The sequence below is a fragment of the Lissotriton vulgaris genome, chromosome 6 (genome assembly GCF_964263255.1).
Source record: "Lissotriton vulgaris chromosome 6, aLisVul1.2, whole genome shotgun sequence".
Classification (NCBI taxonomy): Eukaryota; Metazoa; Chordata; class Amphibia; order Caudata; family Salamandridae; genus Lissotriton; species Lissotriton vulgaris.
In genome coordinates this window covers 1,760,695,267-1,760,723,004 of record NC_141694.1, presented here as the reverse complement: position 1 = coordinate 1,760,723,004, position 27,738 = coordinate 1,760,695,267, and the positions used below count along the sequence as shown (strand labels likewise).

At 48.4% G+C, this 27,738-nt stretch overlaps 1 protein-coding gene across 2 annotated transcripts in view; it reads right to left on the bottom strand.

The window, feature by feature from the left end:
* The window catches only part of KIF13B (kinesin family member 13B), a 698,786-nt gene that overhangs the window by 315,334 nt on the left and 355,714 nt on the right, over positions 1-27,738 (bottom strand). For both annotated transcript variants that reach the window (XM_086927999.1, XM_086928000.1), the window contains 4 exons: positions 22,937-23,067; positions 17,916-18,002; positions 15,329-15,519; positions 4,023-4,236 (listed from right to left, as the gene is read on the bottom strand). In XM_086927999.1, the coding sequence (XP_086784125.1) occupies positions 4,023-4,236; positions 15,329-15,519; positions 17,916-18,002; positions 22,937-23,067 (623 nt within the window). The remainder of the gene's footprint in view (positions 1-4,022; positions 4,237-15,328; positions 15,520-17,915; positions 18,003-22,936; positions 23,068-27,738) is intronic.

Below are 27,738 nucleotides of genomic sequence, written 5' to 3'. Positions count from 1 at the left end.
AGATCTTACGGAGCATACTCAGGGTGTTGAAGCACGATGAGGAGACGGCGTTGACTTGTCTGGTCATCGAGAGGGAGGAGTCCAGGATGAAGCCCAGGTTGCGTGCGTGGTCCGTTGGCTTGGGAGTGGTGCCCAGGGCAGGAGGCCACCAGGAGTCATCCCAGGCGGAGGGCGATGATCCCAGGATGAGGACTTCCATCTTGTCTGAGTTCAGTTTCAGGCGGCTGTTCTTCATCCACTCGGCGACGTCTTTCATTCCTTCGTGTAGGCTGGTTCTGGCGGTGGCGGGGTCGTTGGTGAGAGAGAGGATCAGCTGGGTATCGTCGGCGTATGAGATGATGTTGAGGTTGTGTTGGAGTGCGATGGCTGCGAAGGGGCTCATGTAGACGTTGAAGAGGGTTGGGCTGAGTGATGATCCTTGTGGTACCCCGCAGATGACTTCGGTGGACTCGGAACTGAACGGTGGGAGGCGGACTCTCTGGGTTCTTCCGGCGAGGAACGAGATGATCCACTCTAGTGCCTTCTCTTGGATTCCGATGTTGCTGAGGCGCTGTACTAGGGTGCGGTGGCAGACAGTGTCGAACGCTGCGGAGAGGTCCAGGAGGATGAGGGCTGCTGTTTCCCCGTTGTCGAGCAGGGATCTGATGTCATCGGTGGCTGCGATCAGGGCGGTCTCGGTGCTGTGGTTGGCTCGGAAGCCGGACTGCGAGGGGTCGGGGGATCCATTCATCTCCAGGAAGGCGGTGAGCTGTCTGTTGACGGTTTTCTCGATGACTTTGGCAGGAAAAGGGAGGAGCGAGATGGGGCGGAAGTTCTTGAGGTCGGTGGGGTCCGCTGTTGGTTTCTTCAGGAGGGCGCTGAGCTCGGCGTGCTTCCAGCTCTCTGGGAAGGTGGCAGATGCGAAGGAGCTGTTAATGATGTCCCGGAGTTGGGGTGCGATGATGGTGTCGGCCTTGTTGTAGACGTGGTGGGGGCAGGGGTCGGTTGGTGATCCAGAGTGGATGGTGTTCATCGTGCGGGTGGAGTCTTTGGTGCTGACCGGGGTCCAGTTGCAGAGGGTGGTGGTAGGGGGCGTTGGTTCGGCGGTTGGGTGCGTGGTTGGTGCGTCGAAGCTTTTGTGTATGTCGGCGATCCTGCGGTGGAAGAACGAGGCGAGTGAGTCGCAGAGGTCTTGCGAGGGGGTGATGTCGTTTCCGGTGCTGGGGTTGGAGAGCTCTTTGACGATGCTGAAGAGTTCCTTGCTGTCATGGGCGTTGTTGTCCAGTCGTTCTTTGAATGCTGTCTTCTTGGTGGTGCGGATCAGCTGGTGGTGCTTGCGGGTGGCGTGCTTGAGGGCGGTCATGTTGTCTGAGGTCTGGTCGTGGCCCCAGGCTTTCTCAAGGGTACGGCAGTTCTTCTTCGAGTTCTGGAGTTCGTTGGTGAACCAGGGGGCTTTCTTGCTTCTGGGCCGGCTACCTTGCAAACACTGGCCACATTTCCAACCCATTGAATGAATTTGGTGTGATTTAGTGGGCTGTCTAAAACAGTGTAGCCATCCATCACACCATGTACAAAGAATTTGGTGGGATTTACTTGTACAAGGGTCCTACAGCGAAACTGCATATAATTTAAATTGCATAAAAGTCTCTCAAAAACAAATAGTTTTATATCTAGCGCTTTTAACACAGCTATAAATTGAGAGGCGGGTGCTGTGCAAAGACCTCAAACAAATACATTTTTAATCACCCAGTACTGACTCAAGAGATTCAAAGAAGAGAACTTGGAAGCCTCAGGGTACCTGAAGGTACTGAACCCTACATATTTACAGGCTTACCATATTAATACCTACTGAGCATGCACAAAGGGACCTCAATGTGCAAACCAACTTCAGGAGCGGAGAATACTACAAGATACTCGCTGTTGAAGGATACACACATGGTGAAATGGAATAAGAATTTCCAGAAAACAATCCCATATTTCTATGAGCACCCAAGGGGAACACTGATGTGAGAGCCAGAGTTGTGATAGATGAAGGTGATATTTTTATCCCACAATCTTCCTGTATCGTCAGAGATTGTATCAATATACATGGCTTGATTTCTGCGGAGCTGCTGTGGAGATCAATAACTAACAGTGATACCACCTGTTAGCACTATACTTTACCACACCTAGCTGATTGCTAACGTTATGACTGCAGCAGACACTAGTAACCTTACCCAGCAGAAAACCTGTTCAATTAATGCCACTCATGCCTGGTGCTTCCTGAATGGACAGCGATGCATTCCCTTGCTCCACACTCCCTCTTGTGCACAGTTAGGTCTGCCTTTTCTGCACTCACTTACATTTTATTACATTTCTGCAATCGTGTTAGAACGTTCTGCTTAACTGTGTTTCATCCACCTTGTGTTCTTTCTAAGATTAAATGCCTGTGCATTTTTTTCTGTGAAGTAATTTCTTCCAGAGGATATCGTCCAAGTCCTGAGGTGACACACTGATGCATGTTGCACCGCGCAGTTCCCCTCACCTGCACAGCCAGTCTCAGCCAAGATAGCCTGCGCACATCAGTTACCACATGATATCTCGTCTCCTCATGTCATGGCTTACGCTGTAAACCATGCGCTGGAAAGGACGCCTTAGCTCTGAGTACATTTTAGGAAACTATCATTCACGGTCTGTAGGCTGGTGATAGGACAACTGTGGAGTGAGGATTGTGGAGCTAGGATGAGCAGTTGGAAGGAATTGGATTTCTACAAACGCAGAGAAGTTCATCGCTTCTGGTAGTTTCAGATTGATTCTGGCCTCCAAATCGACACAAATGACACAAACATTTGATTGTTCAAGCTTCTTGAGACTGAGGAGGTTTTTCTCATTTTTTGTGTTCTAAACGAAGACGGTTTCAAACAACATTTTAAAAAGATGCTAAAGTCTTGTCAGCAACAACTCTTTTGCTTGTCATTCTTCGACCGTTACCATTTAAAGTCATGTTATGCATTTTTCAGAAAAGCAGATTTTGTTATGGCTTAGGTCAGTGTTCTTGAACACATTATTGGGCAGTAAAGACTCAAACTGACTGAGAGGTGCACTGTGATATCAAATGATGACATCTGTGGTGCCAGAAGAGATGTCTCTCCTACATTTACAAGAACAAAACATTCCATCATTAGTTGGATCAATGAATCTTACTCTGGCAGCTCAAACTAAAAAAAAATGCGCTTAGGAAACGGAGACCTTCCCAACAACTGCGTTTCATGTCAAAAGTCAATGACGGAACTCGCACTGCCAAGCCAGTAGGTCTCGCCTTTGCAAGCTGATGAAATAATTTTTTGTTTCCGTTTTTCATTGTAGCCATGTGTTGTAAAAGCAAAAGAAGAAAGAAAAAGCAGCTGTCTACACATAGAGCCCATAAGGTTGCAATATAAATGTATATTAAATAATAGAAAATAAACTGACCATTGCATATAAAGGAGTATGGGTGATTTGTACTCGTACCAAAAACTGGCACAGAAACCTTTTTTAGGCTCAATGCACATCACAGGACAATATGAATCTTACAGGTGCAAAAAAAAGAAGGTACTGGCTTTAAATTACTGTAAACGGAAGACACTACTCAAACATACAAAGATGACTAAAAAAGAAAAAGAAAACAAGCATTGTAAATTATTCGGCCTATCACACGGAAGTGCACTTCTTTTTAGGTAGATGAGCACATCCTCTAGTCACAGTGGCAAACAGCCAATGGCTAAAGTGGGCTACCCTTTGCCCAATGCCATAGAAGAAGCAAAATATGAATGACAGCTCAACAGATCAATGAATAAATGGCCAGACCTAAAGCCCCCCTATGTGTATGTATGTTCACCATCTTGATGCACACCAGTGCAGCACCATCTAGATGCGCACAGCACCATCTTGATGCACACATGCACAGCAACATCTTGATGCACACATGCACAGCAACATCTTGATACACATGCACAGAACCAGTTTGATGTACAGCTCCATCTTGAAGCACACACGCACAGAACCATCTCTGGTAAAAGGCCCACCTCTCTTCCGCCCACTGTCGCAGGCGTTGCTGGGCATTGGGCGAAGAGAATGAGAACCGATCCATGCTGCGGTACTGCTGCTGCTTCTCCGGGGAGAGTCGCCGGCGTAGCTGGTCCAGTTCATGCTCATACATGACCCTCTGACGCTCCAGCGCTGTACGCTTCTCCTCCTCGTGCTGCTGTTCCAGGCTCTGCAGGATGCCCTGCATCGGATCTGATGGGCAAAGAGTGAACCGTGCTTAGTTCCTTCACTGTTCTCAGTGCTAATTGTTAAACACTACTATTAGCCACTACTGATCTCAGAGCAAGTGCAGCATAGTGTCATAGGGTCCATTCGCAGCCAATCACATAACAAGATATCAGAGCACAATACAATCACTCACACAATTGGTTATTTAAAGCTTTATACTGTGCAAACTAGACCCGGTAGATTCTGGGTGCTTCCCATGAGAACTATTATAATACACAAGCAAATTAGTTTCATTTAATTACACTTTGCTCAGGAAAGGTTTAAAAAATTCAAGGCTCCACCAGACAGGCTTCTGTTCCATTAAGGCAGTTCATATGTAAGTTTCCCTTTCATGAATTACTCCTGGGCCGCTCTGTACCAGACCAGGTGGTGGGACCACACCATCTGGAAAGATGATACTGGAGCCCAAGGAAGCAGGATGCAGACATCCAGACAGACATTTTGCTTCTCTGCTATGCAGGAATGCCATGGCACTACTGCCAGCCCTGCACAGGCTCATCTACAGCCAAAGTTTGGTGATTGAGGTAGGAATCCAACGGAATCAAGTTCCACCGCTCGTAAAAGAGATTGTCTTATTAACACCTTGGCTGCTAATGGGTTTTCCCCCTCCTGCGCTGACCTTTGATGTTTCCCATTATACATGACGAGTTATCCTTGTCATCAGCACAGCTCAACCAGTACATCATGACGAGTTACCCTTGTCATTAGCATTTAAGAGGTTAAAGTAAATCTTGATGAATAAGTTACTTACCTTTGGTAACGATGTATCTGTAAGAGACATTAGAAGTTATAGATTCCTTACCTTAGAATTACTCCAAGACGTCAGACTGGATCCGGGGAAATTTTTTCATAGCAGTACCCCTGCGCATCAGTAGTTGGAGTCGGTAAACTCCGTGTTCGTCGTTGACCGAGATGACATTGCGGTGTCTACTTAGACGACGCCCCTGCGCACTGATGTCAGTTCGGACACGACTTTCCATGCCAGAAGAGCAGAGCCATACAAGACACTGACCACTGGTGCACAAAGCAAGGGCCCTGTAAAGGAGTCCTTATCCCTAGAAGTCTGTTCGCAGAATGGGGAGGATAGGTGGGGCGGTAAGGAATCTATAACTACTAATGTCTCTTATAGATACATCATTACCGAAGGTAAGTAACTTATTCATCTGAAAGAGACCATAGTTATAGATTCCTTACCGTAGAATAGATACCCCAGCAGTACCAACCCCGAAGGTTCACAACAGGAAGGCCTTGAGAACAGAACGGCCGAAAAAGCTGTCTCTCTGGACTTGGCTGTCCAGGCAGTAATGCTTGTTAAACATGTGCAGGGATGTCCACATAGCTGCCTGACAGATGTCAACAGTGGAACTTCACATCTCAAAGCAGCAGTAGCAGCAGTCACCCTGGTAGAGTGGGCACGCAGTCCTACTGGGCGTTCCTTTTTAGACAAAGAATAACAGATCTTAATGCATAGGATGACCCATCAAGAGATGGTATGTTTGTGCACCGCCTGACCTTTCTTTGTGCCCACATAACTCACGAAGAGCTGAACATCCACTAAGAAGTCTTTAGTGCGGTCAAGGTAGAAAGACCGTGCATGTTTTGGGTCCAGACGGTGGAGTCTCTCCTCCTATGGGTGCAGAGGTGGGAAGAAGATGGGTAATGTGATGGTCTGACCTACGTGGAAAGAGGTAACCACTTTGGACAGAAAAGTGGGCCTACTATGGAGCACTACTTTGTCCGGATGGACAGAAAGAAAGGGAGGTCTGGAAGAAAAGGCTTGAAGCTCACTCACCCTGTGAGCAGAGATGATGGCAAGCAAGGAGGCGAAGAGGACTGTTCTGTAGTGGCTCAAAGGGAGCACACAAGATAAGGGAGGACAAGATTCAAGTTCCACTGAGGCATTACGAAAGAAGAAGGAGGAAAGGGATGAGTAATGACCTTCAGAACTCTATTAACAATAGGGGACTTGAAAAAATAAGGCTGATCTAAAAAGCGAAGAAAGGCCGAAACGGCCGAAAGATAGCCTTTAAATGTGCCCAGAGCACGGCTGGGCCAAAGAAAGAATGAAGGGGATAACCTCAGAAAGAGGGGCCTTTGCTGTCCACCATGCCACACATTTGTTCCATCTACAGGCGTATACCATTTAGTGGAGTGACGCCTGGCTGCCAAGATGACATTACAGACTTCGGGAGGAAGGTCGAAAACTGTCAACTGTCGCCTCTCAATCTCCACGCAAGGAGGTGGAGACTGGACATGTTCGGGGGGAGGAACGTCCCCTACTGCTGAAACAGAAGATCCTCCCGAAGAGGCAGACTGATTGGAGGATCGGTGGCCATGCTCAAGAGCTCGGGGTACCAGACTCTTCGTGCCCAGTCCGGAGCCACAAAAGAATTACTTGGGCCCTGTCGCGTTTGATCTTCTTCAGCACTAGGGCTGAAGTGGTAAAGGCACATAGGCGTACAGGAGGCCGCAATTCAACTCGCGACGAAAGGTGTCGCAGAGTGTCGCCTTGGAAACTCAAAAGCACAGAACTGCTGACATTACCTGTTCTCTTCAGTGGTGAACAGATCGAACATATGCTGTCCCCACTGCTAAAAGAGACCTTGCAACACCTCCGAGTGAAGATGCCATTCGTGGTCCATCATGCACAGGCGGCTGAGTTTGTCCGCCCTCGCGTTTAGGGAACCTGCCAGGTGCTGAACCAACAGGGATATGCCCTGATGTTCCAGCCATGCTCAAATGCGAAGAGCCTCTTGACATAGAGCCCATGACCCCACCCAGCCCTGTTTCTTGCAGTACCACATGTGGGTGGTGTTGTCCGTGAACACCTGCACCACACTTCCCCGGACAGAGCGAAGGAATGCCTTCAGTGCAAGTCGGATCGCCCGAAGTTCCAAAAGGTTGATGTGGGGCCGGGACCACGCCGGAGACCAGAGGCCTCTGATCTCCGCCTCTCCCATGTGGCCACCCCAGCCCAGGAGGGACGCATCAGTCACTACAGTGTGCTCCGGTTGGGGAAGGGAGAGGGATCTGCCATTAACCCAATCGCGATTCGTGAGCCACCACTGCAATTGTCGTGCCGTGCTCTCTGAAACCTGGACGTGAGCGGACAGGTTGCCCTGATGCTGTGCCCACTGGGACTTTAGGTCCCACTGCAGAGCCCGCATATACCATCTGACATGATTTACCAACAGGATGCAGGAGCCCATCAGGCCCAGCAGCCAGAGGGTCATCCTGACCGAAACCCGGGATAGAGGCTGAAAGATCGGAATCATAGCCTGAATATCCCAGACTCGCTGCTCGGGAGGATAAACCCGAAACTGCGTCGAGTCCAGAACCACCCGATGAAAGGGAGCTTCTGGGAGGGAACCAGGTGCGACTTCAGCACGTTGATGGAGAACCCTAGCAAATGCAGGAGGTCAGCTGTAGTCTGGAGGTGGGAGAGGATTGTCTGGGGCAAGCCCGCCTTCAACAACTAGTTGTCGAGACTGGGGAAGACGAACTCCTGATCTGCGCAGATGAGCTGCGACCACCGCCATCACTTTTGTGAACACCCGAGGGGCACTGGTAAGGCCAAAGGGGAGCACGGTGAACTGAAAATGCTCGTGGCCTACCGTGAACCGCAGGTAACGCCGGTGGGCTAGCAGGACGGGGATGTGAAAATTTGCATCCTGCAAGTCCAACGCTATCATCCAGTCTCCAGGTTCAAGAGCAGATAAGACTGAACCAGCGTCAACATCTTGAGCTTCTCCTTCTGGAGGAAGCGGTTGACGTTCCTGAGGTCCAGGATAGGACGCAGGCCCCTGTCCTTCTTGGGTACCAGACAGTAGTGAGAATAGCAACTACAACTTACTTCTGGTACAGGAATGCGCTTGATGGTCCCCTTGGCCAAGAGGGCCGTAACTTCCTCTTGTAGAAGTTGCAGATGATCCCCCGACATGCGGTGATACTGGGGTGGCATGGCGGAGGGGTAGTCTCGAAGGGTAGGGAGTAGCCCCTTCGGACAATTTGCAGCACCCACCTGTCCGATGTGATGTTACGCCAGTGGGGGAGGTAATGGCAAATCCTGCCGCCCACTGGCGTTTGATTGGCCTGAAAGCTTGGACTTTGAGGCAGATGCTGCGGGGGTGGAGGTGGACTGACCCGCTCGCTGGCCCCCTGCCCTGCCACGGTGGGGCCCAAGTCCACGGCAACCTCTAGGTTGGTTCTGCGGCTTGTGGCTAAAGAATGTGTTGGGCGCCCCTTCCGTGGCCACGAAAGTGACGAAAAGCAGAAGTGGCCGTGCGCATGGTGGAAATGCCCAAGGACTTGGCCATTGCCCGGGAGTCCTTAAACGCTCCAGCTCATGATCTGCTTTGTCGTCGAAAAGGTGACGGCCATCAAAGGGCATGTCCATAAGGGAGTTTTGGACATCCTCTCAAAAAGCCAGTGGACCGCAGCCAGGCGTGGCGGCAGAGCGCCACCGTCCTAGAAATTGCTATGCCTAGCGATTCCGCGGTATCCAGTCAACACCGTATGATGAACTGTGCTGCATCCCTCCCCTCAGTAACAGCCTGGGAGAGCAGTGTCCGGACCTCCTCCGGACACTGAGGCAGCACTCGCGCAACCGTGTCCCACACAGAGTAGGAATAATGGCCCCAAGAAGCAGGAGGTGTTCACCGACTGCAGCGCTAAGCTGGCAGATGAAAACAGTTTCTTACCAAACTGCTCCAGCTTCTTGGATTCCCTATCCGGAGGGGCGTTAGGGAATGTGCTCTGGGAAGTAGAGGCCTGGATAACCAGACTCTCGGGGTGGGGTGGGTAGACGGAAAAGCAGGGCGCCCGGAGCTGGGCGGTGGCGTCTGGCCATGTTACTATCCACAGGAGCCCCTGTGGTGGGCCTGGACCAAGTTCCCATAAGAACATCAGTTAGTGCTTCATTGAACGGCAGCAGAGGCTCTGAAGAGCTTACTGCTAGCTGGAGCACCTCAGTGAGGAGGTTAGTCCTCAGGGCCACTGTAGGGAGTTCGAGGTCAAGTGCCTCGTCTACCCCAGGCAAAACCACACCACAGGTCGCTCCCTCCTCGGAAGCCACAGAGGGAGGAAACAGGAAGCCAAGGTCGGGGCGATTGGTCAAGACCACTGGCATCACCCAGGTCTTCTGCCCAGTCCTGATCCAACTGACACTGCTGTGTGAGAGGGTCCTCAGACCCCTCCCAGTCCTCTCCTTCCTCCATGGCCTGAGGAACAGGTCCAAAAGTTGGAGGCTGAACATAGGGATAGAAATCTACCATCTGAGTCGGAATCTGCGTTGAACGAAGCCGGACCGGCGCCATGTTCAGTTCGGGGCTGAAACCGGGACCGACGTTGTCCGAGGGACCGGACGACATCACAGGCGGTACCAGGGGAGTCGACGCTGGCAGAGGAGTCGTAAGGTCAACTGGCGTCGACCGGGATCCAGGCCTGGATCCAAGGGGGTCCTGCAACGCCAGGACCGAAGTAGTCTGTGGTGTAGCGGTCGAAGCCGCCAGCAGCACAGGGCAAGGACACCAAATTGGGCCTGAAGGCGCACTGGGTAGGTGGGGTGCGGGGGGGGATGCTTGCCCAAAAAGTGCCGCCATGGCTGCAAGAAAGTCTTGCACCTGGGCCGGAGTCGCTTCCGGACCCAGAAAGGGTGGGTAGGCTGGTGTCGACTGTACAGGCTCCGCCGGAGCCAGGTGTGTGGTACACCCGCACCCTCAGCCGCGTCGCGCAACCGGCGAGGGGAAGTCAGAGAGCGATGATGCTTATTCGACTTTTTCTTCGAGTGCCTCAACTTACCTGACCATGAGTGCGAGGACTTGGAACCCGAAGAATGGTGATGGTGGCTCCATGCCCGGTCCCTCGACTTCCTCCTCGACGGGACCTCGAACGGCGCGGAGCCGAATGCCGGGCTTCCAGCAACTTTTGAGTCCGCTCCTGCAAAGTTTTCGGGCACCATGGCCCAACAGTCAAAGCACGACCTGGGGTCATGGTCCCGCTCCAGGCAGTAGAGACACACGTCGTGGGGGTCGGTCACCGACATTATGTGGCGACAGGCCCTGCAGGACTTAAAACCAGGCATCCCTACTCTGCACTAGAAGTCGATAGACTCGAAAAATGGAGACAAAAAATCTCAAAAACTCAGTCAAAAAGTGACTGGGGTACTTGCCCTTCCCATATCTGCGCTTGTTGGCGCGGAAAAAGAAAGAACAGACGTCAGCGCGCGAGGGCGCGTCTAAGTAGCTGCCACAATGTCATTCGGGCAACCACAACGGATGCAGAGCCGCACAACGGAACCTTCCGACGCGCAGGGGTACTGCTGACGAAAACTTTCGGGATCCAGTCTGATGCCTGGGGGTAATACTAAGGTAAGAAATCTATCACTAACATTTTTCTTTCAGATATATGATTTGCAAGCTGAACAATAAATGGAATTCATATTTTTGCTAACTTTTTTAAAATTCAGCAGTGAGGCCATCTTCTCCTCATACCTTTGCATTTGCTAAAGATTTGAAAACATTATCCAATTCCTCCAGCATGACCATTTTCAATAAAGCTTCCTTTGCCTGTCCACTTAAAACTGGAATGGACAGATTTGTCTTTAATAAAGTCTTGCAGTTTAATCTGGTCTAAAATCTAACTATGATCATACATATTTCTATAGTACTTTATCTTGAATACTTGTAATGTCAGTGACCCAGGTATTGGTCTCTGCATCAACACGTGATTTTAGCTGCTCTTTCATGTGCTTACCATGCTAAAAACCGACCTGAGTATTCACTCTCTTCATAAACCTTATGCATATAAGCTCTGCTTCTTTCATTAACTATGTTATAATAATTATCATGCATTTCTTCCTTTGCGTGTTCGAGTTGCTGTCGGTTAGAGCTGCTTTTAAGGTGCAAATATTTCTACTGGGCCCCATTTTAATCGGTCCGCTCTGCTTTTACTCTCCAGCTTGGAACTTCTCCTACTTGCGATATCCTTAGACATTGTGGTCGTCCTGATGGTTGCTTTAAATACTTCCCTCAATACCTCTAAACTTGCTGAATGCATTTTCAGAAAGAACAAACTGGGAAATGTCATTTTCCATTTCTGTACCCAGAGCTCGTCTTCACGGTTATGCTCTATTAAAGACCCACCTACAAAAGGGCTGATAGTTGTCGAAAACCAGCAATATGCCCTTCTAACAATGAATGATCAGATAAACAATTCAGATGCTGTGTATGATGTTTAAAAATCATTTTGTCAGATACCAAAACATAAAAATCCAACCTTACTGCAGACTTACATCTAGCAAATATACATATTCACGCGGTTTACGAAATTTCGCTCTACAAGGATCGGCTAGATGCAAACTTTTCTGATATTGCGTCAATTCTCTGCCCTTTTTTTTAACTTTTATTTGGTTTACAATTCACTGTGGATGAAACCAGCCTAGGAATATGGAGGAAACTGAAATCCCCGCCTAAAATCACTGCACCAATAAAGCCCAGAAATGACTGAAACAGCTCAACCAATGTACTGGGTGGTGTTATATTGGGGCATATATTGTAGCAAATGTGAAGCGAGAGCCAACTACTGAGCCAATAATACAAGACCATCTATCATCTTTAACCATCCTTGAAGCTAAAATCCCGCTCTGCAGACGCTTAATAATATAAATACCCACACCTCTACTGACTGCAGAGAAGGACGAGATACTTTCAAACTCTGATCATTTCTGGAACATATGAAAAATGTCAGATTTAGCGTGCTTTATATGGGTTGATTTCTTGCATAAAATTATATCTGGGACATGTCCTAACATGTATTTTTCAATGGCTTCTCTTTTACGATTCTTGTTAAGACCATTAGCATTGAGCAAGAAGACCTACAATTCATCACTCTCTGTATTTATCCAAAATCAGGAATGCCTATCTCGCTCAGTAGGCCTGCAAACTTTCGCATACAACAAGCGTCCCATCAAGACATATATCCCAGATGACAAACCGAAATAATCAGAGCTATAAAACAGGGGCTTAAAGTGCCTGTGCTATGAAGTGCTAAATGTGCGAAAGTACATATTTCGCCTTCATCTCGGACCAAAGCAATATCTCCAAAAACAATTTGGCGCTAAACTTGAAACAAAAAACTTCCGTTACGCAGTCCCCCATCAGTTTCCCTCATCTTATCAAAAGCAGTTAGAAAAATTCAGGAGCATAAAGATGCAAAATGCATTACGAGAAGAAGTGAATAAAATGCAAAAGGGCATGGCATGCCTGGCACAAAGTGCAAAAGCGCATGAAAACAATATACTGCCTAAATTGACAATAACAGATCTTTTCCACCTAAAGCAAGAACATGCCATCTCCCCATAGTTATTTCAAAGATAATACATTTCTCTTAAAAATACTATTTCTCCAACTGCAATTACTCCACTGCCCTGCCCACCCAGTCCTCCCTACCACCCCCACCTCCTCCCTCCTCTCCCTGATCTCCTTGAGAGGGAATTCCTGCTCTCACCCCCTGGAGAGAAGGGGTGACGCCTCCTATCACGGGTGCCATGGAACTGCACCCAAGCATTCACCAGAGGGAGGTCAACCCCATCACCCCATTCAATAACAACAAAAAAAGAAAAATCATACAAATATAGATAAAATGCGGGGAGGGAGTATGAAGAAAAAGGCCCTCCGGCTGATAACAGTGCGTCCAGGATCTTTTCATGATACAACCCAAACCAAACACAGCGTATCGACTGCTATTAACCACCTGAAGGACTGTCATGATTTCAAAAAGATTTGTGCCTGCTCAGAGCTGAAGATCTGGAAGCAGCCCTCATACACAACTTTCCACTTAGATAGCTGAGCCAGTGAGGCCTGTGCTCCAACCCTTCTGAAGAAGTCCAACATGTGTCTAAAGCCTTTCCGCTCTTGGCTGCTGCCATTTCTCAGAAGACCCAAGAGGAACATTCTTTTGGAGAGCCAAAAGACTTCTGTTGCATTGCTTCAGCGAGTTTCTGCTCTTTTATCTGGTAATCTGCAAAGTGCACTAGGACTGTGCATTATGAATTTGCCTGGAGACTCCGTGGGCTCTTGCGATTGTAAAATCTGCAGTAAAGTTAGACCTCATGTATTTCTACTTTAATCTTTCAATTAGCGGAATCATTCCACCCGAACTTTCTGCACGCTTCAGAGTTTCAATAAACATTAAATTGTGAGAATGGCTTTTCATTTCTTCTTGCTTTCCCTTTAGGACATATATTTATTTTCCAGATGTTCAGAACCTTTCCAAAGCCTCCCTTGCTGATCCCCAAGGTTCGAGATCCTCTATTCCACCTCAGCTAATCTTTCAGTAATAAGTGAAAGTTTATTATCGATGCCAGATATCAGAGTTTACAGCAGTAACATTAGCTGATCCTGTTACGTCTTAATGGATGGTGGTGGATTATGTGCTACTTTAAATTCACATGACTAAATTGTGGAGTGGTGGAGGTATTCGTCGTAGTGGTGGTATTTGTGGTGGTGGCATTGGTATTACTGGTTGCATTGGTATTGGTGGTATTGATGGTGTTGGTATTGGAGGTGGTATTGGCGGTGGTAGTATTGGTGGTGGAGGTGGTTGTATTGATGGTGGTGGTGGTGTTGTTGTTAATAAAACAGGCTTTTGAAAACAACCCGACAGGTGGCTTTAGTGCAGATGACATGTAACACAGATGTGCTGTTGTCAACTTCAGCCCATTAGCATAGGAGTATGTACTACTTGGAATTCACATGACTAAATTGTGCAGAGGAGGCGGTATTAGTGGTTGTGGCATTGGTGGTGGTGGCATTGGTGGTGGTGGCATTGGTGGTCTTGATATTGATGGTGGTGATATTGATGGTGGTATTCGTGGTGGTGTTGGTGCTGTTGTTGGTAGTGGTATTGGTGGTGGAGGTGGTTGTATTGGTGGTGGAGGTGGTTGTATTCAGGGCACAAGTCCTAAAAAAAGAAGTTGGGGGACACGGTCACCGGAAGTGACATCACAACAGAAAGTGACGTCACGAAAGGTGGCTCCGATCTCGTCCCTGAGAGGCCAAAAAGGTGAAGTCCAACTATTTGGCTGGGGGGACGGTGTCTACCCTCTAAAATAAGTGGGGGGACGCCGTCCACCCGCGTGGCACCCCGACTCGAGCCCTGGTTGTATTGATTGGTGGTGGTATTTGTAATGGTGGTGTTAATAAAACAGGCTTTTGAAAACAACCAGTTTGGTGGCTTTAGTACATATGACATGTAACACAGATGTGCTGTTGTCAACTTCAGCCCATTAGCACAGGATTAAGGGCTACCTGGAATTCACATGACTTAATTCGCTAATCATTTCTAAATCTATTTTACTTGGGGGCGTTGAAACTGACACAAGATAATGCCGGGTTAAAGTGGTTTAAAGCAGGTGCCTATGTTACGGGCGGCTGAGCTGCTTAAAAAACACACACAAGCCGTTTCAGCTGAAGCAGCGCATGGCCAGCCTGCAGTAAGAGAAACCCAAAGTAACTAGCGCTTACAGACTAAATAACAGGTCCCGAGTAACAACCGAAGTAAAAGGGCCAGTCGCCATGGGAGGGTAAAAATGAAGGAAAGGCCGTACTAAGGAGGGACTATCAAGCCTATTAACGAATCCGGAGGCAGCAGTTACGAAAGGCAATGACAAGCCAATGAAAACTATGGGAGGAGAGTGGGCACGGCTTCTCTCCCATACTCTACTACAGCAGTCTCACAGAGCGAGCAGCGCATGCGCACTGCCGTTAGGCTCAACCTAAAAATACGGGTTGGAAATAACGCTCAAACGCACATTTGACGCACAGTTCACATTTGTTTAATCAGAGATTTTCTTTCTCCTTAACAATGTGAAAGAATATAGTTGTAATTCGTATTAAGGGTGAACAACTATTCCAAACATAGGAGCAAACGTTTCCAACAGGCCCTTCTTGGCGACTGTAAATTGGGCAGAAGTTAGAAAGCTTTCCAAGGGAAACTGCACTCAACAACACACTACAATACAGAAGAGAAAGGTCGCTTGGCATCAGCCGCTCCTTACCGTTATTTCCAATGGCCTTCATCATCACCTCCATCTGTGCGTACTCGTAGCTGAAGTTGTTCTCACTGGACACTTCGCTGGACGTGTCCCCATCCGCGTCCAGCTGTTCAAAGCTGTTACTGTTCCTCATGCTATTCTCTCGCTCATCATCTTCGTGCTCGGATTTCTTTTTTTTCTTTGGCAAATTTATCCTGCAAAATAATTGGAAGGAAAATAACACAACGTGGCCCGTTCTCATCCAAGAAATGAGCTCCCAGCCAGACACAGTCCGGCGTTTCACGAACAATTTCAAGAATGCGATGTGTAGCGGACTCCACCCTCGGTCAAGACTCGAAAACCTTCATTCAAAGCGCCAAGAGGCGAGTCTGAGCCCAGCCAGGAGTTGGAAGAATATTGAAGAGCACAATTTAGAAAAAAATCGGAGTAAAACAACTACATGAGCTGCCCTAATTCACAATGGTATCTCAGCAACCAGTCTCTTAACCATGAAATCTGCTCTCTCCGTGTGATCACAACAACACAGCAAGACCGACGGATCTGGGACTCCATCTCCCGACCATAAAATGACAACACAGGCGTCCATCAATGCTCAAGTCACCCACACAGGACTCCACTTCGCTCATAAATGCATCCTCAGCAAGGCGTCAAAACACAGGACTACAAACCAAGACAATCCCTGGAGCGTTCGAACAAAAAGCTACTCTAGGTAAGGTGTAGATTCAAAAGTAGATGCTTCGATTTCCAAGAAGCCAGGCTATCCCTAGATCAACTGCAATGAAGGCACACAGGCTGAGTGAAGATGTTTTGTAGATAATTAGTACTTTTAATTAATTACTGAGCGTGAGCATGGTACCTGTTCTAAGTTTTTACTATGAAATTGTTTTACTTATTTTTTTTAACAATTTTTCTTCCAAGTCCTCTTTTTCTTGAGTATGTACTTCCTCTCAATTGTTTCCACCATCTCTAGTCTTTCCTTTGTTCCCCTTCTTTCTTCCTTCCTGCACCCTCTTCTTTATTTTAGGTAATGCTTTTTGCATTTTTCCCTCTTGCATTTCGTTCTTTCTTTTAGGGCTTTTAATAATGTTGTTACTAAATTTCCGCGTAATGCGGCATGAACCCCTTATTCTTCTGCCTTTTATTTTCCTTACTGTGGTATCCCCCACGCCTCCTCTTTTTACTCTGCCTTCTTTGTCTGCCTGATCCCTCTTTTCGGCTGTGTGTTCCTTTCCACAGCAAATACTCCTTTTTTCCAGTCACCGTTTATTCTCTTTTTTTAAGCATCTTGCAAACTGAGAACATGCACTATAGCCAATAAGCATTTCAATGGTTTATGTATGTGTCACTTTAAAAACGTAACATTATCAAGTGACACTTCCGAAGTGTTGAGGTAATACCGGAGGACTGTAATGTGTACACCAAATCTTCCGGCTTGTGATGAACTGCAGACCGTCCTTGGCGGCCTCTTGGCAGCCGGGAGTTCCTTGGAAAGGGACCCAGAAGGGGTCGGGAGAAGCGCACAAGTTTAGTAAGTGCGAAACACTCACCGATGTGAAATATCCATTACACGTTCACACTCACCGGTGCACCGGCGGCCTGGGGTTCCTCACGCTCCGGATCTGAGAGCAGAGTGCCGGCCTGCAGCGAGCGCAGGCAGGGAGGTGTCTGCAGGCAGAACTTGTCTGGACCAGGCACACTTCTGTCTGCTGCCGCTGAGCCGGCATTCTTTACAGCCACGTCTCTGCGACCTGGACTGGCTGCAGGCGTTACACTCGCGGGAGGAGCACGCATGCGAGGGGGTCGAGCCTCTCCCGCATGACGTCAGATACCATATACCCTAAAAACCTAGGTAGTCAACTGCGTGCGGGAGAGAGGCGAAGCAGTAGTATCAGGGCCCTAATGCAAGCAAGGACAATGGACCCCATCGCCTGGTATGCTGATGGCGTGCAGGGTGGCCCTAATGACCTTTAGCTCCGGTACCACTGCACCTGCTGCACCGTTGACAGCTACGGGCGCATTACTCCGTGCGAGTCTTCCAAGCCAACCCGCTAAGGAGAGCAAAGAGCGCTCACTTGAAAAGATCTAGAAACCCCAACTTTGTGCCGGAGGCGCACGCTCGCGTGCGTTCCACAAGGTGGCGCGGTTTCCTCAGTTTGTGAATATCGGATTACAAAAGTACAGTGGGCTCTATACCCAAATGAATAGGGGCAAACTCTGTAAATTCCATGACGCCAGTTCTTTCACACACCAGACCAGTGACAGTACCGAACAACACACTAAACTAGGACATATTCAGTACACAGCGCCATTTAATGAGAGACCTCGGAATAAAATGGATACATTCAGCCATGCACTTCTCGCAACAAGACACAGCACCCTTCATCTACGCACTAACAGCGGCTGCTGCACCAGACAGAATGAAAAGGAACACCTCCCTGGAAGAACTGAAAGTCACCCCCACAAGACAAACCAATGAAAATACCGCATGCAGCCTCGTTTTGCAGAACAGGGCCCCGGCCCCTATATTCCCTCAAGTATTGGTACAGACTCATGCCCTGCGGCTCTGGACTCGGGGTGCGGGGGTCCGTACCTGAAGAAGTGGTTGTTGCCCCACAGGATCCGGTCTCCGTGGTACAGCTGGGTCGGGCCGGTGACTGCGGATCCGTTCACGAAGGTCCTGCGGAAATAAAGCACCCTTGTTAGAAGCTTGAAGGCCGTGCATTGTGCTCTGGACACTGGGTTCACTGCAGCGGATCGCGCCCGCTGCACACGGACGGAGCTTCAGTGCAAGACCCGCCAGCCGTGCCCCCCTCACCACGGAAGCACGGTGTCCGACTGGGACAGAAAGCCCCCCAACACCCCCACCCCCTCCCCCCCAGACACTTTATTATACCCCTGCCCTCCCTCAGCCTCCCGCTTGTCTTCGAACTCACCATTAATGTGTGTTCATTAGAACCATTGTGTAAAGCACAGTCCTTTCGTTTCCCCGCTAATCATAGGCACGCACCCTCAAACTGGGCGAATCAGCAGGCAGGTACATTCTCAGAAGCAAGGACGTATTCTGATTATAAGGGGGAAAAACAATCACTCGAGAATACAAAAATATATATAAGCATGGGAATTGCGTGAATAGCTTGACTTGGGTCTCAAAATGTCATTTAATCTGCTAAAACTGGCTATGTGAGTTAAATGCTGGCTGCTGACATCTGAAGGTCACACGATGGAATCCCGGTGAGGCAAACTCAGCCTTGCATCTTCCTAGGGTAGATACATTAAGCCCGGTTACAATGGCGAATAGGTCGATCGCTGTCCTGTTCGGCAATACATTTATAGAGGCATGCATTATTATATTATGGGATACTCGTTTCATGGTTTATTTGTCCTGCTTGCTTCAACGAACATATTTGAAACAGCAGATGTGCTGCTTGAAACTCTCCATAAGAACACATTATCATCAAGAATGTTGTGGTGGGAGCACATTAAACTTGCTTAAACTAGTTGCAGCAATACGGTAAACTCGTGTTGTGCCCTGTGGTGCCACCAGTGTGGACACCGTGTGATAACAGATCACTGCTGCCTCACTGTTGATTTAGCATCCACGGATACCGAAACTGTTCCTGGTCTCCAAAGAAAGATATCCCAGATTGAGGGCGCGGATGGGTTAGAAGGGAGGCACGTGCAAGATGCCCAGCCCCGTCTCCGAGACCCGAGTGAGCGCTGTGCTCCCCTCTAAGGCTTTAGGGAGGACTTCCTGTGACCAGCTTCCTGCGTCCTCCACGGAGGCTTGCTCCAGTTTCTTGGATTCTTACAAGTCTTTTGTTTTCATTATCCAACATCAGTTTTGTTTCTAGTTTTATGAATAACATGCTCTTAAAAGCACCACACACAACACTTCTTCAATTTCTAAGCACTATAAATAAACCTATTTCGAATACCCACTTTACCGACCTTGGAAGAATGGAAGGCTGACCCTCCCCAATGAGGTGTGGACTGGTGACCTCCAGGACACCGCAGTTTGTCAGCTAGAAGAGTTCAGCTCACTGAGATATTATTCTCCACTTGCACTGTTTGCCTTTAAAAGTAAGTGAATGTTATTTTTACAGAATATTCCTATCTAGCTGTTCCGGCCTGTCCTCCTGCCAAGTGTGTCAGAAGGGGTCGTACTTCAGCCCGGGAGACAGGCCATGTTTTCAGGACAACCACTCAGGCCCGGACTGGCCGTTGAGGGCACCGGGCAATTCCCCGGTGGGCCGCATGGGTGGGGGCCGTTTTTGTTACAGAGCCGTTATACTGCAAAAATGGCCCTGTAACAAAAACGGCCGAAAACCGGCCCTGTCACAGAGCGCGGTCGCTCCTCTCCCCCTCCCCTCTCCTCCCGGAGGGGGGCCGGCCGAGCAGGGGCGGCTCTAGGTTCATGGTGGCCCTGGGCAAGGAGCGTAGGTAGGGGGCCCCGGAAGAGGGGGTCCGGGTGGGGCGGAGCGTGGAGGCCAGTGAAGAGGGGTGGTCATGGTGTTTGGAAGTTGTATAGAGCCAGAGGCCACCAAATCCCTGCCAGGGGCCCCCACACAAATATGTATCCATCCTCAGAGGATTAATATATTAAGGATCTATATTGATGTGGTGGCCCCTGGGATTTGGTGGCCCTGTGCAGGTGCACAGCTTGCACATACCTAAGGCCGGCCCTGGGCCGAGCACTTTGCCAGGGTAACCATTAATGAAAATGGGGCAACCCAAAACGGTACGGACCTGGGTATAGTGCATTAAGAAAAAACAATGGTCCAAAACCTAATTCTTTTCAGCCTGATTCAATCAGTGTATATTCATACAGTAAGAAAATTCCTGGATGTTCCAACTAGATCCGCTCCACAACAATTATTACACATAGTCAGACAATTATATATATATATACAACACTACAACCGCAATGCAGAGTCCAGTGTTTAATTTATTGTCTCTACACAATTAGATAATAATATACACAAATATTTTAACTCTTCGAAGTAAGAAGGTTGCCCGGAAAAAAGGGGGCGTGATCAAAAGAGTTTGGGGTGAATAAAGGAAAGAAACGGATTCAAAATGAGAGGTTAAAAATAATTCACATTTGATTTTTTATATATAATCACGGTCTCGCAGTTTGCCGTGTCAGGACCTGGTCCACTAAATAATACTAAATGCCAAATGATGTCAGAACAAACTAAACACAGACATTCAAGTCAGATTTTAGTGCACATTTTTTTGGCAGGTGTGGATCCTAGGCTGGAAAATTATCGTCGACGTTTCGACTCGACTAATGGTCAGCCGGTAAGTTAGACCTGGACCGTGCGAGTCTTCCTCAGGACAAATGGTGGGGCAACCAAGGGTAAGCGATGACCCCTATGGAGCAGGGCGAAGCCAGTGTATCCTCGGGTCACCCTAGTAGGAGTAAATCCTTATTTAAGTGTGGGAATCAGTCATCCATCAACATGTCGTATAATCTTATATAGTAGAAATAAATTCCAATTGGATGTACTAAGAGACCTCAGTCACTACTCCCCAATAGTCGTGGAACTGGAGATCTTTACTTCACTCGAGAAAGGCTCCTGTCTCGTACCGATCATGAAGCCTATTTGCGCGGTTCTCATCTTCTGTCGTGAGGATTCCCAAACTTGTCCGCATCAAGCGGTGCCTCAATCTCTCTGGATTTTAATAGTGGAAATGGACGACAGACTACAGACCGTAGTCTGTCGTCCATTTAATAGTGGAAATGGACGACAGACTACAGACAGTAGTCTGTCGTCCATTTCCACTATTAAAATCCAGAGAGATTGAGAAACCGCTTGATGCGGACAAGTTTGGGAATCCTCACGACAGAAGACGAGAACCGCGCAAATAGGCTTCATGATCGGTACGAGACAGGAGCCTTTCTCGAGTAAAGTAAAGATCTCCAGTTCCACGACTATTGGGGAGTAGTGACTGAGGTCTCTTAGTACATCCGATTGGAATTTATTTCTACTATATAAGATTATACGACATGTTGATGGATGACTGATTCCCACACTTAAATAAGGATTTACTCCTACTAGGGTGACCCGAGGATACACTGGCTTCGCCCTGCTCCATAGGGGTCATCGCTTACCCTTGGTTGCCCCACCATTTGTCCTGAGGAAGACTCGCACGGTCCAGGTCTAACTTACCGGCTGACCATAAGTCGAGTCGAAACGTCAACGATAATTTTCCAGCCTAGGATCCACACCTGCCAAAAAAATGTGCACTAAAATCTGACTTGAATGTCTGTGTTTAGTTTGTTCTGACATCATTTGGCATTTAGTATTATTTAGTGGACCAGGTCCTGACACGGCAAACTGCGAGACCGTGATTATATATAAAAAATCAAATGTGAATTCTTTTTAACCTCTCATTTTGAATCCGTTTCTTTCCTTTATTCACCGCAAACTCTTTTGATCACGCCCCCTTTTTTCCGGGCAACCTTCTTACTTCAAAGAGTTAAAATATTTGTGTATATTATTATCTAATTGTGTAGAGACAATAAATTAAACACTGGACTCTGCATTGCTGTTGTAGTGTTGTATATATATATAATTGCCTGACTATGTGTAATAATTGTTGTGGAGCGGATCTAGTTGGAACGCCCAGGAATTTTCTTATTGTATGAATATACACTGATTGAATCAGGCTGAAAAGAATTAGGTTTTGGACCATTGTTTTTTCTTAATGAGCACTTTCCCAGGGCCGGTTCTGGTTCCCAGTCCTGCAACCACTAAGGGCAATTTTACATCCATTGAAGCGCATCATTTCGGGTTGCCCCTAACTACTATGTATTGAATGACTTTAGCTCACGTGACTTTAATAAACATTCTGCTCATTTAACCAGCACTGACTACAATCCTCGTAATTCCTAAATCTGCATCTTCTAGAATGCTCGGGAGCAAGCAACTGAGAGGGAGGCTTACAGCACACACGACTGAATTACTACTACTATAGCTCTACTTACAACACATAATCCGCTAGAATTGCGCACACCTGCAGGAGAGCCAGGTGTAAACCATCAACAACAGAATGTCACCCTTAGGAGACTTACACGGAGGTCAAATTAGTTCGTTTAAAAACATTTGATATCAAATCAACTGCTTGTGATTAGTTGAGCATGCCATCTGTTTACTACTTCTCATTTTTTCTTTCCACTTAGCTTCCTTTCCACAAGCTCAAAAGATGGCATAACATGAAAAGAAATGTGACCCACAGATGGCCAAAGGATACTGGGTCTTAAAGCACAGAGATTGTAAAAGTACAAAACCCTGGTGGGGTTTTGTGGAGGATTTTTTTTATAAAGAAGAGTGCCTCGCAAGAAGAAACGGATTCTCAAAATCGAAATAAAAATTCCCTAATATATTCTGGGGCTTGCGCGTATCACCAGAAAACCCAAGACTTCCAACAGCAACAAATTATGTTTATGATACAGAAAGGAGGGACCAGGTTGAAAATGTGGTGAAAGGGAGGAATCACCCAGAAAATGAAAAAGACTGCATTCGCCGCCCACAGCGACAGCACTGAGGTAAAAGAATTAAGAAAATGTCTACCATTCCGCCACCATGAAGAGCGGTCTTACATTACCTGGTGTTCTTCTTGGGGGTCAGTATCACCTGCGCCTCGGAGGAGCTGTCGATGATGCAGTGCTCAGGAAGGATTCCCATCCCACACAGCTGGATGTCTTGGGAGTCATCGGACCCTATCAGCGTGTGCTCCTGTGGAAGAGAAGCATGACGTCAACAAAAGGCGACAATGACAACTTCTCAAAGGATGTCACAGGTGTTTGTGTGCTCCTGTGGAAGAGATGATGAGGTCAACAAAAGGGGACATGGACAACTTCACCAAGGATATCACAGGTGTATGTGTGCTCCTGTGGAAGAGGTGGTGAGGTCAACAAAAGGGAACTAGGACAACTTCACAAAGGATGTCACAGGTGTACGTGTGCTCCTGTGGAAGAGATGTTGAGATCAACAGAAGGGGACATGGACAACTGCACCAAGGATGTCACAGGTGTACGTGTGCTCCTGTGAAAGAGATGCACGAGTTCAACAAAGAGGGACAAGGACAACTTTACCAAGGATGTCACAGGTGTGCGTGTGTTCCTGTGGAAGAGATGACGAGGTCAACAAAAGGGGACATGGACAACTTCACAAAGGATTTCACAGGTGTACGTGAGCTCCTGTGGAAGAGATGATGAGGTCAACTAAAGGGTACATGGACAACTTCACAAAGGATGTCACAGGTGTACATGTGCTCCTGTGGAAGAGGTGGTGAGGTCAACAAAAGGGGACATGGACAACTTCACAAAGGATGTCACAGGTGTGCGTGTGCTCCTGTGGAAGAGATGCAGGAGGTCAACAAAAGGGGACAAGGACAACTTCACAAAGGATGAAAGAGGTGTACGTGTGCCCCTGTACAAGAGAGGACGAGGTCAACAAAAGGAGACATGGACAACTTCTCAAAGGATGTCACAGGTTTATGTATGCTCCTGTGGAAGAGATGCAGGAGGTCAACAAAAGGGGAGAAGGACAACTTCACAAAGGATGAAAGAGGTGTACGTGTGCTCCTGTGGAAGAGAAGATGAGGTCAACAAAAGGGGACATGGACAACTTCACAAAAGATGTCACAGGTGTAGGTGTGCTCCTGTGGAAGAGATGCACAAGGTCAACAAAAGGGGACATGGACAACTTCACAAAGCATATCACAGGTGTATGTGAGCTCCTGTGGAAGAGGGCCACAAGGTCAACAAAAGGGGACAAGGACAACTTCACAAAGCAGATCACAGGTGTATGTGAGCTCCTGTGGAAGAGGTGCACGAGGTCAACAAACTGGGACATGGACAACTTCACAAAGCATATCAGAGGTGTACGTGTGCTCCTGTGGAAGAGATGCACTTGGTCAACAAAAGGGGACATGGACAACTTCACAAAGCAGATCACAGGTGTACGTGAGCTCCTGTGGAAGAGATGATGAGGTCAACTAAAGGGTACATGGACAACTTCACAAAGGATGTCACAGGTGTACATGTGCTCCTGTGGAAGAGGTGGTGAGGTCAACAAAAGGGGACATCGACAACTTCACAAAACATATCACAGGTGTATGTGTGCTCCTGTGGAAGAGATGCACGAGGTCAACAAAAGGGGACATGGACAACTTCAGAAAGCATATCACAGGTGTATGTTTGCTCTTGTGGAATAGATGCAGGAGGTCAACAAAAAGGGACATGGATAACTTCACAAAGGATGTCACAGGTGTGCGTGTGCTCCTGTCGAAGAGATGCAGGAGGTCAACAAAAGGGGACAAGGACAACTTCATAAAGGATGAAAGGTGTACGTGTGCGCCTGTACAAGAGACGACGAGGTCAACAAAAGGGGATATGGACAACTTCTCAAAGGATGTCACAGGTGTATGTATGCTCCTGTGGAAGAGATACAGGAGGTCAACAAAAGGGGAGAAGGACAACTTCACAAAGGATGAAAGAGGTGTACGTGTGCTCCTGTAGAAGAGACGACAAGGTCAACAAAAGGGGACATGGACAACTTCTCAAAGGATGTCAGAGGTGTACGTGTGCTCCTGTGGAAAAGGTGCATGAGGTTGACAAAAGGGGACATGGTCAACTTCGCAAAGGATGTCACAGGTGTGCGTGTGCTCCTGTGGAAGAGATGCAGGAGGTCAACAAAAGGGGACATGGATAACTTCACAAAGGATGTCACAGGTGTGCGTGTGCTCCTGTGGAAGAGATGCAGGAGGTCAACAAAAGGGGACATGGACAACTTCACAAAGGATGTCACAGGTGTGCGTGTGCTCCTGTGGAAGAGATGACGAGGTCAGCAAAGAGGGACAAGGACAACTGCACAAAGGATGTCCTGTGGAAGAGGTGCACGAGGTCAACAAAAGGGGACATGGTCAACTTCACAAAGGATTTCAGAGGTGTACGTGTGCTCCTGTGGAAGAGGTGCATGAGGTTGACAAAAGGGGACATGGTCAACTTCACAAAGGAGAGCCATTACTATGTTTTAGTGTTTGATTTCTATTAAACGTTTATCAGATGTCAGGGCTTTATGTGTCTTCCTACCAATACACTCCCGCTGGGGTTATGCTCACAGTTAAACGCACAACAATTAATTTAAATTCAGTATTTTATCTTTAACCACAAAATAAATGCACAACTCATTTGCTTCCATTATTTTGATCACTGTTTTATGTATTCATAACAGCAACAAGTAAAAGATAATTTTAGCACACGATGATAAAAACTAAAAGATCATAAAGTGAAAATCAAAGAAAATAGGTCATGAATGAAACTGCAGAAAGAGAGATTGGTTCGGTTTCATCCTACGGTCGAATTCACTCTTGTAGAACATTTTTTCTGCTTCATCCTACGTGGGAAACCACTCTTGTCGATGATACTTTCTGCTTCATCCTACTCTAGAAGCCACTCTTTTAGAACATTCTTTCTGCTTCATCTTTTTTTTTCAACAACTCTTTTTATTGACAGATCGCACATAAGACGCGGCACTCAGCACTCCGGAGGAACTGCCACAAGCATGTCATGACTAACATAGCGATCTATAAAGTATCTGAAAACAAAGCCCGTAACCCCCCCCCCCCCATCTACCCCACCACCTCTACCCACACCCCCCCCTTCCCGGTTCCCCCCCTTGTCCCCTGCACAATGCCGTTCCATTCCTGTAAAAAGAAGAAAGTTACACACAAAAATCCAACGTGTACAATGCCGCCCCCTTGACCCATCACATCAGCCCCAAGGTATCTCTTGGCGGCGTTGGTGGCTCCAACCATAGTCTCCTGTAGTCCGCCCATCTTTTCCATATTTTATAGTGTTTCCTAGGGCAGCCCCTGGCTTCAAACACTGGATGCTCTAACCCCATACAAAAATCAAGGCCCTTTTTCCACAGCACAACTTTAGGAGCCCGCTCCCTGACCCCCCCGGACACCCCCCACGCGCGTCTGTCCCAGCGTCACAGGTTCGTCCCTGGCCTCGGTGCCCCCCTCGCTGCTGCTTGCTTTTTGTTATTCCTCCTCGCTGTTGCCCTCATTGTGTTAATTTTGTGACTGTTAGTTTTCTCTTCTGTTAGTAGATTCTGTCATTTTCATCAGCACTGCCCCCCCCCACTCCCTGCTTCCCGCCGCTGTTCCCTCGCGGCCCCGCTCCCCCTTTTTTTCTGTACCCTATTGGCCGCCAAGCTCCCGCCTCCCAGCTGCTCCTTCCTCCCACTTCGCCTCATATGGAGCCCGCACGTATGCAGCGTTCACGCACAGCGGGCGCGCCGATTGTGCGCCAAAGGCAAGCCCGTCTACGCCCAGCGCCAGGACCCCTGGCCCTCGACGATGCCAGCGCACCCGACGAACTTACGACGCCGCCACCCTCTACGCACTCAACGCCGGCCGGAACCCCGCCTGCTACCGAGCCACCCAGAGACGCTCCCACGGACCCTTCGCCTGCAAAGCCTGCAAATTCACCTGCCTCCTAACCTGCACCGCACCCGCCAAGCCCAGCACCAACAACAACCACCTCAAGTGCATCCTGCTCAACACCCGCTCCGTCCACAGGCACGCCGTCGAACTCTGGAGCCTCCTTGACACAACATCACCAGACGTCGCCTTCCTCACAGAAACCTGGATGAACGCTTCCTCACCCCCCCGACATCGCCATAGCCATCCCGGATGGCTACAAAATCACCCGGAGGGACCGCGTCAACCAAACCGGAGGAGGCATCGCCATCGTCCACAAAAAACACCATCCGCATCACAATCAGTTCCGACGACACCCTCACCACCGCCGAGCACCTTCACTTCCAGATACACACCGACCCCAAGACTACCCTCAGAGGCACCCTCATTTACAGACCCCCGGGACCACGCACACAATTCAGCGAAGCCATCGCGGACTTAGTCAGTCCGCACGCCCTCACCTCCACAGACTACATCCTCCTAGGGGACCTCAACTTCCACCTGGAGAACAACAAGGACGGCAACTCCGCCGCCCTGCTGGACAACCTCGGCAACCTCGGACTCAAGCAACTGGTAAACACCCCCACCCACTACGCCGGCCACACGCTTGACCCCATCTTCTCCTCCAGCAAGCATATCTCCTTCAGCCACTCCACCGGAATACACTGGACAGATCACAGCTGCGTCCACTTCAACTTCAGGAGAACCATGACCCACCACCACCCTCAACAGGTTCCCCGCAGAAGCTGGAGCAAGATCACCCCCGACCAGCTCACCCCCACCCTCAGCCAGAACCCGCCCACCAACACAACGGACCCCAACGAAGCAGCCTGCAACCTCACACAGTGGCTCACCAACTGCGCCAACGAACTCGCACCACTGAAGAACCCTCCCAGCAGACCCGGCAGCATGAA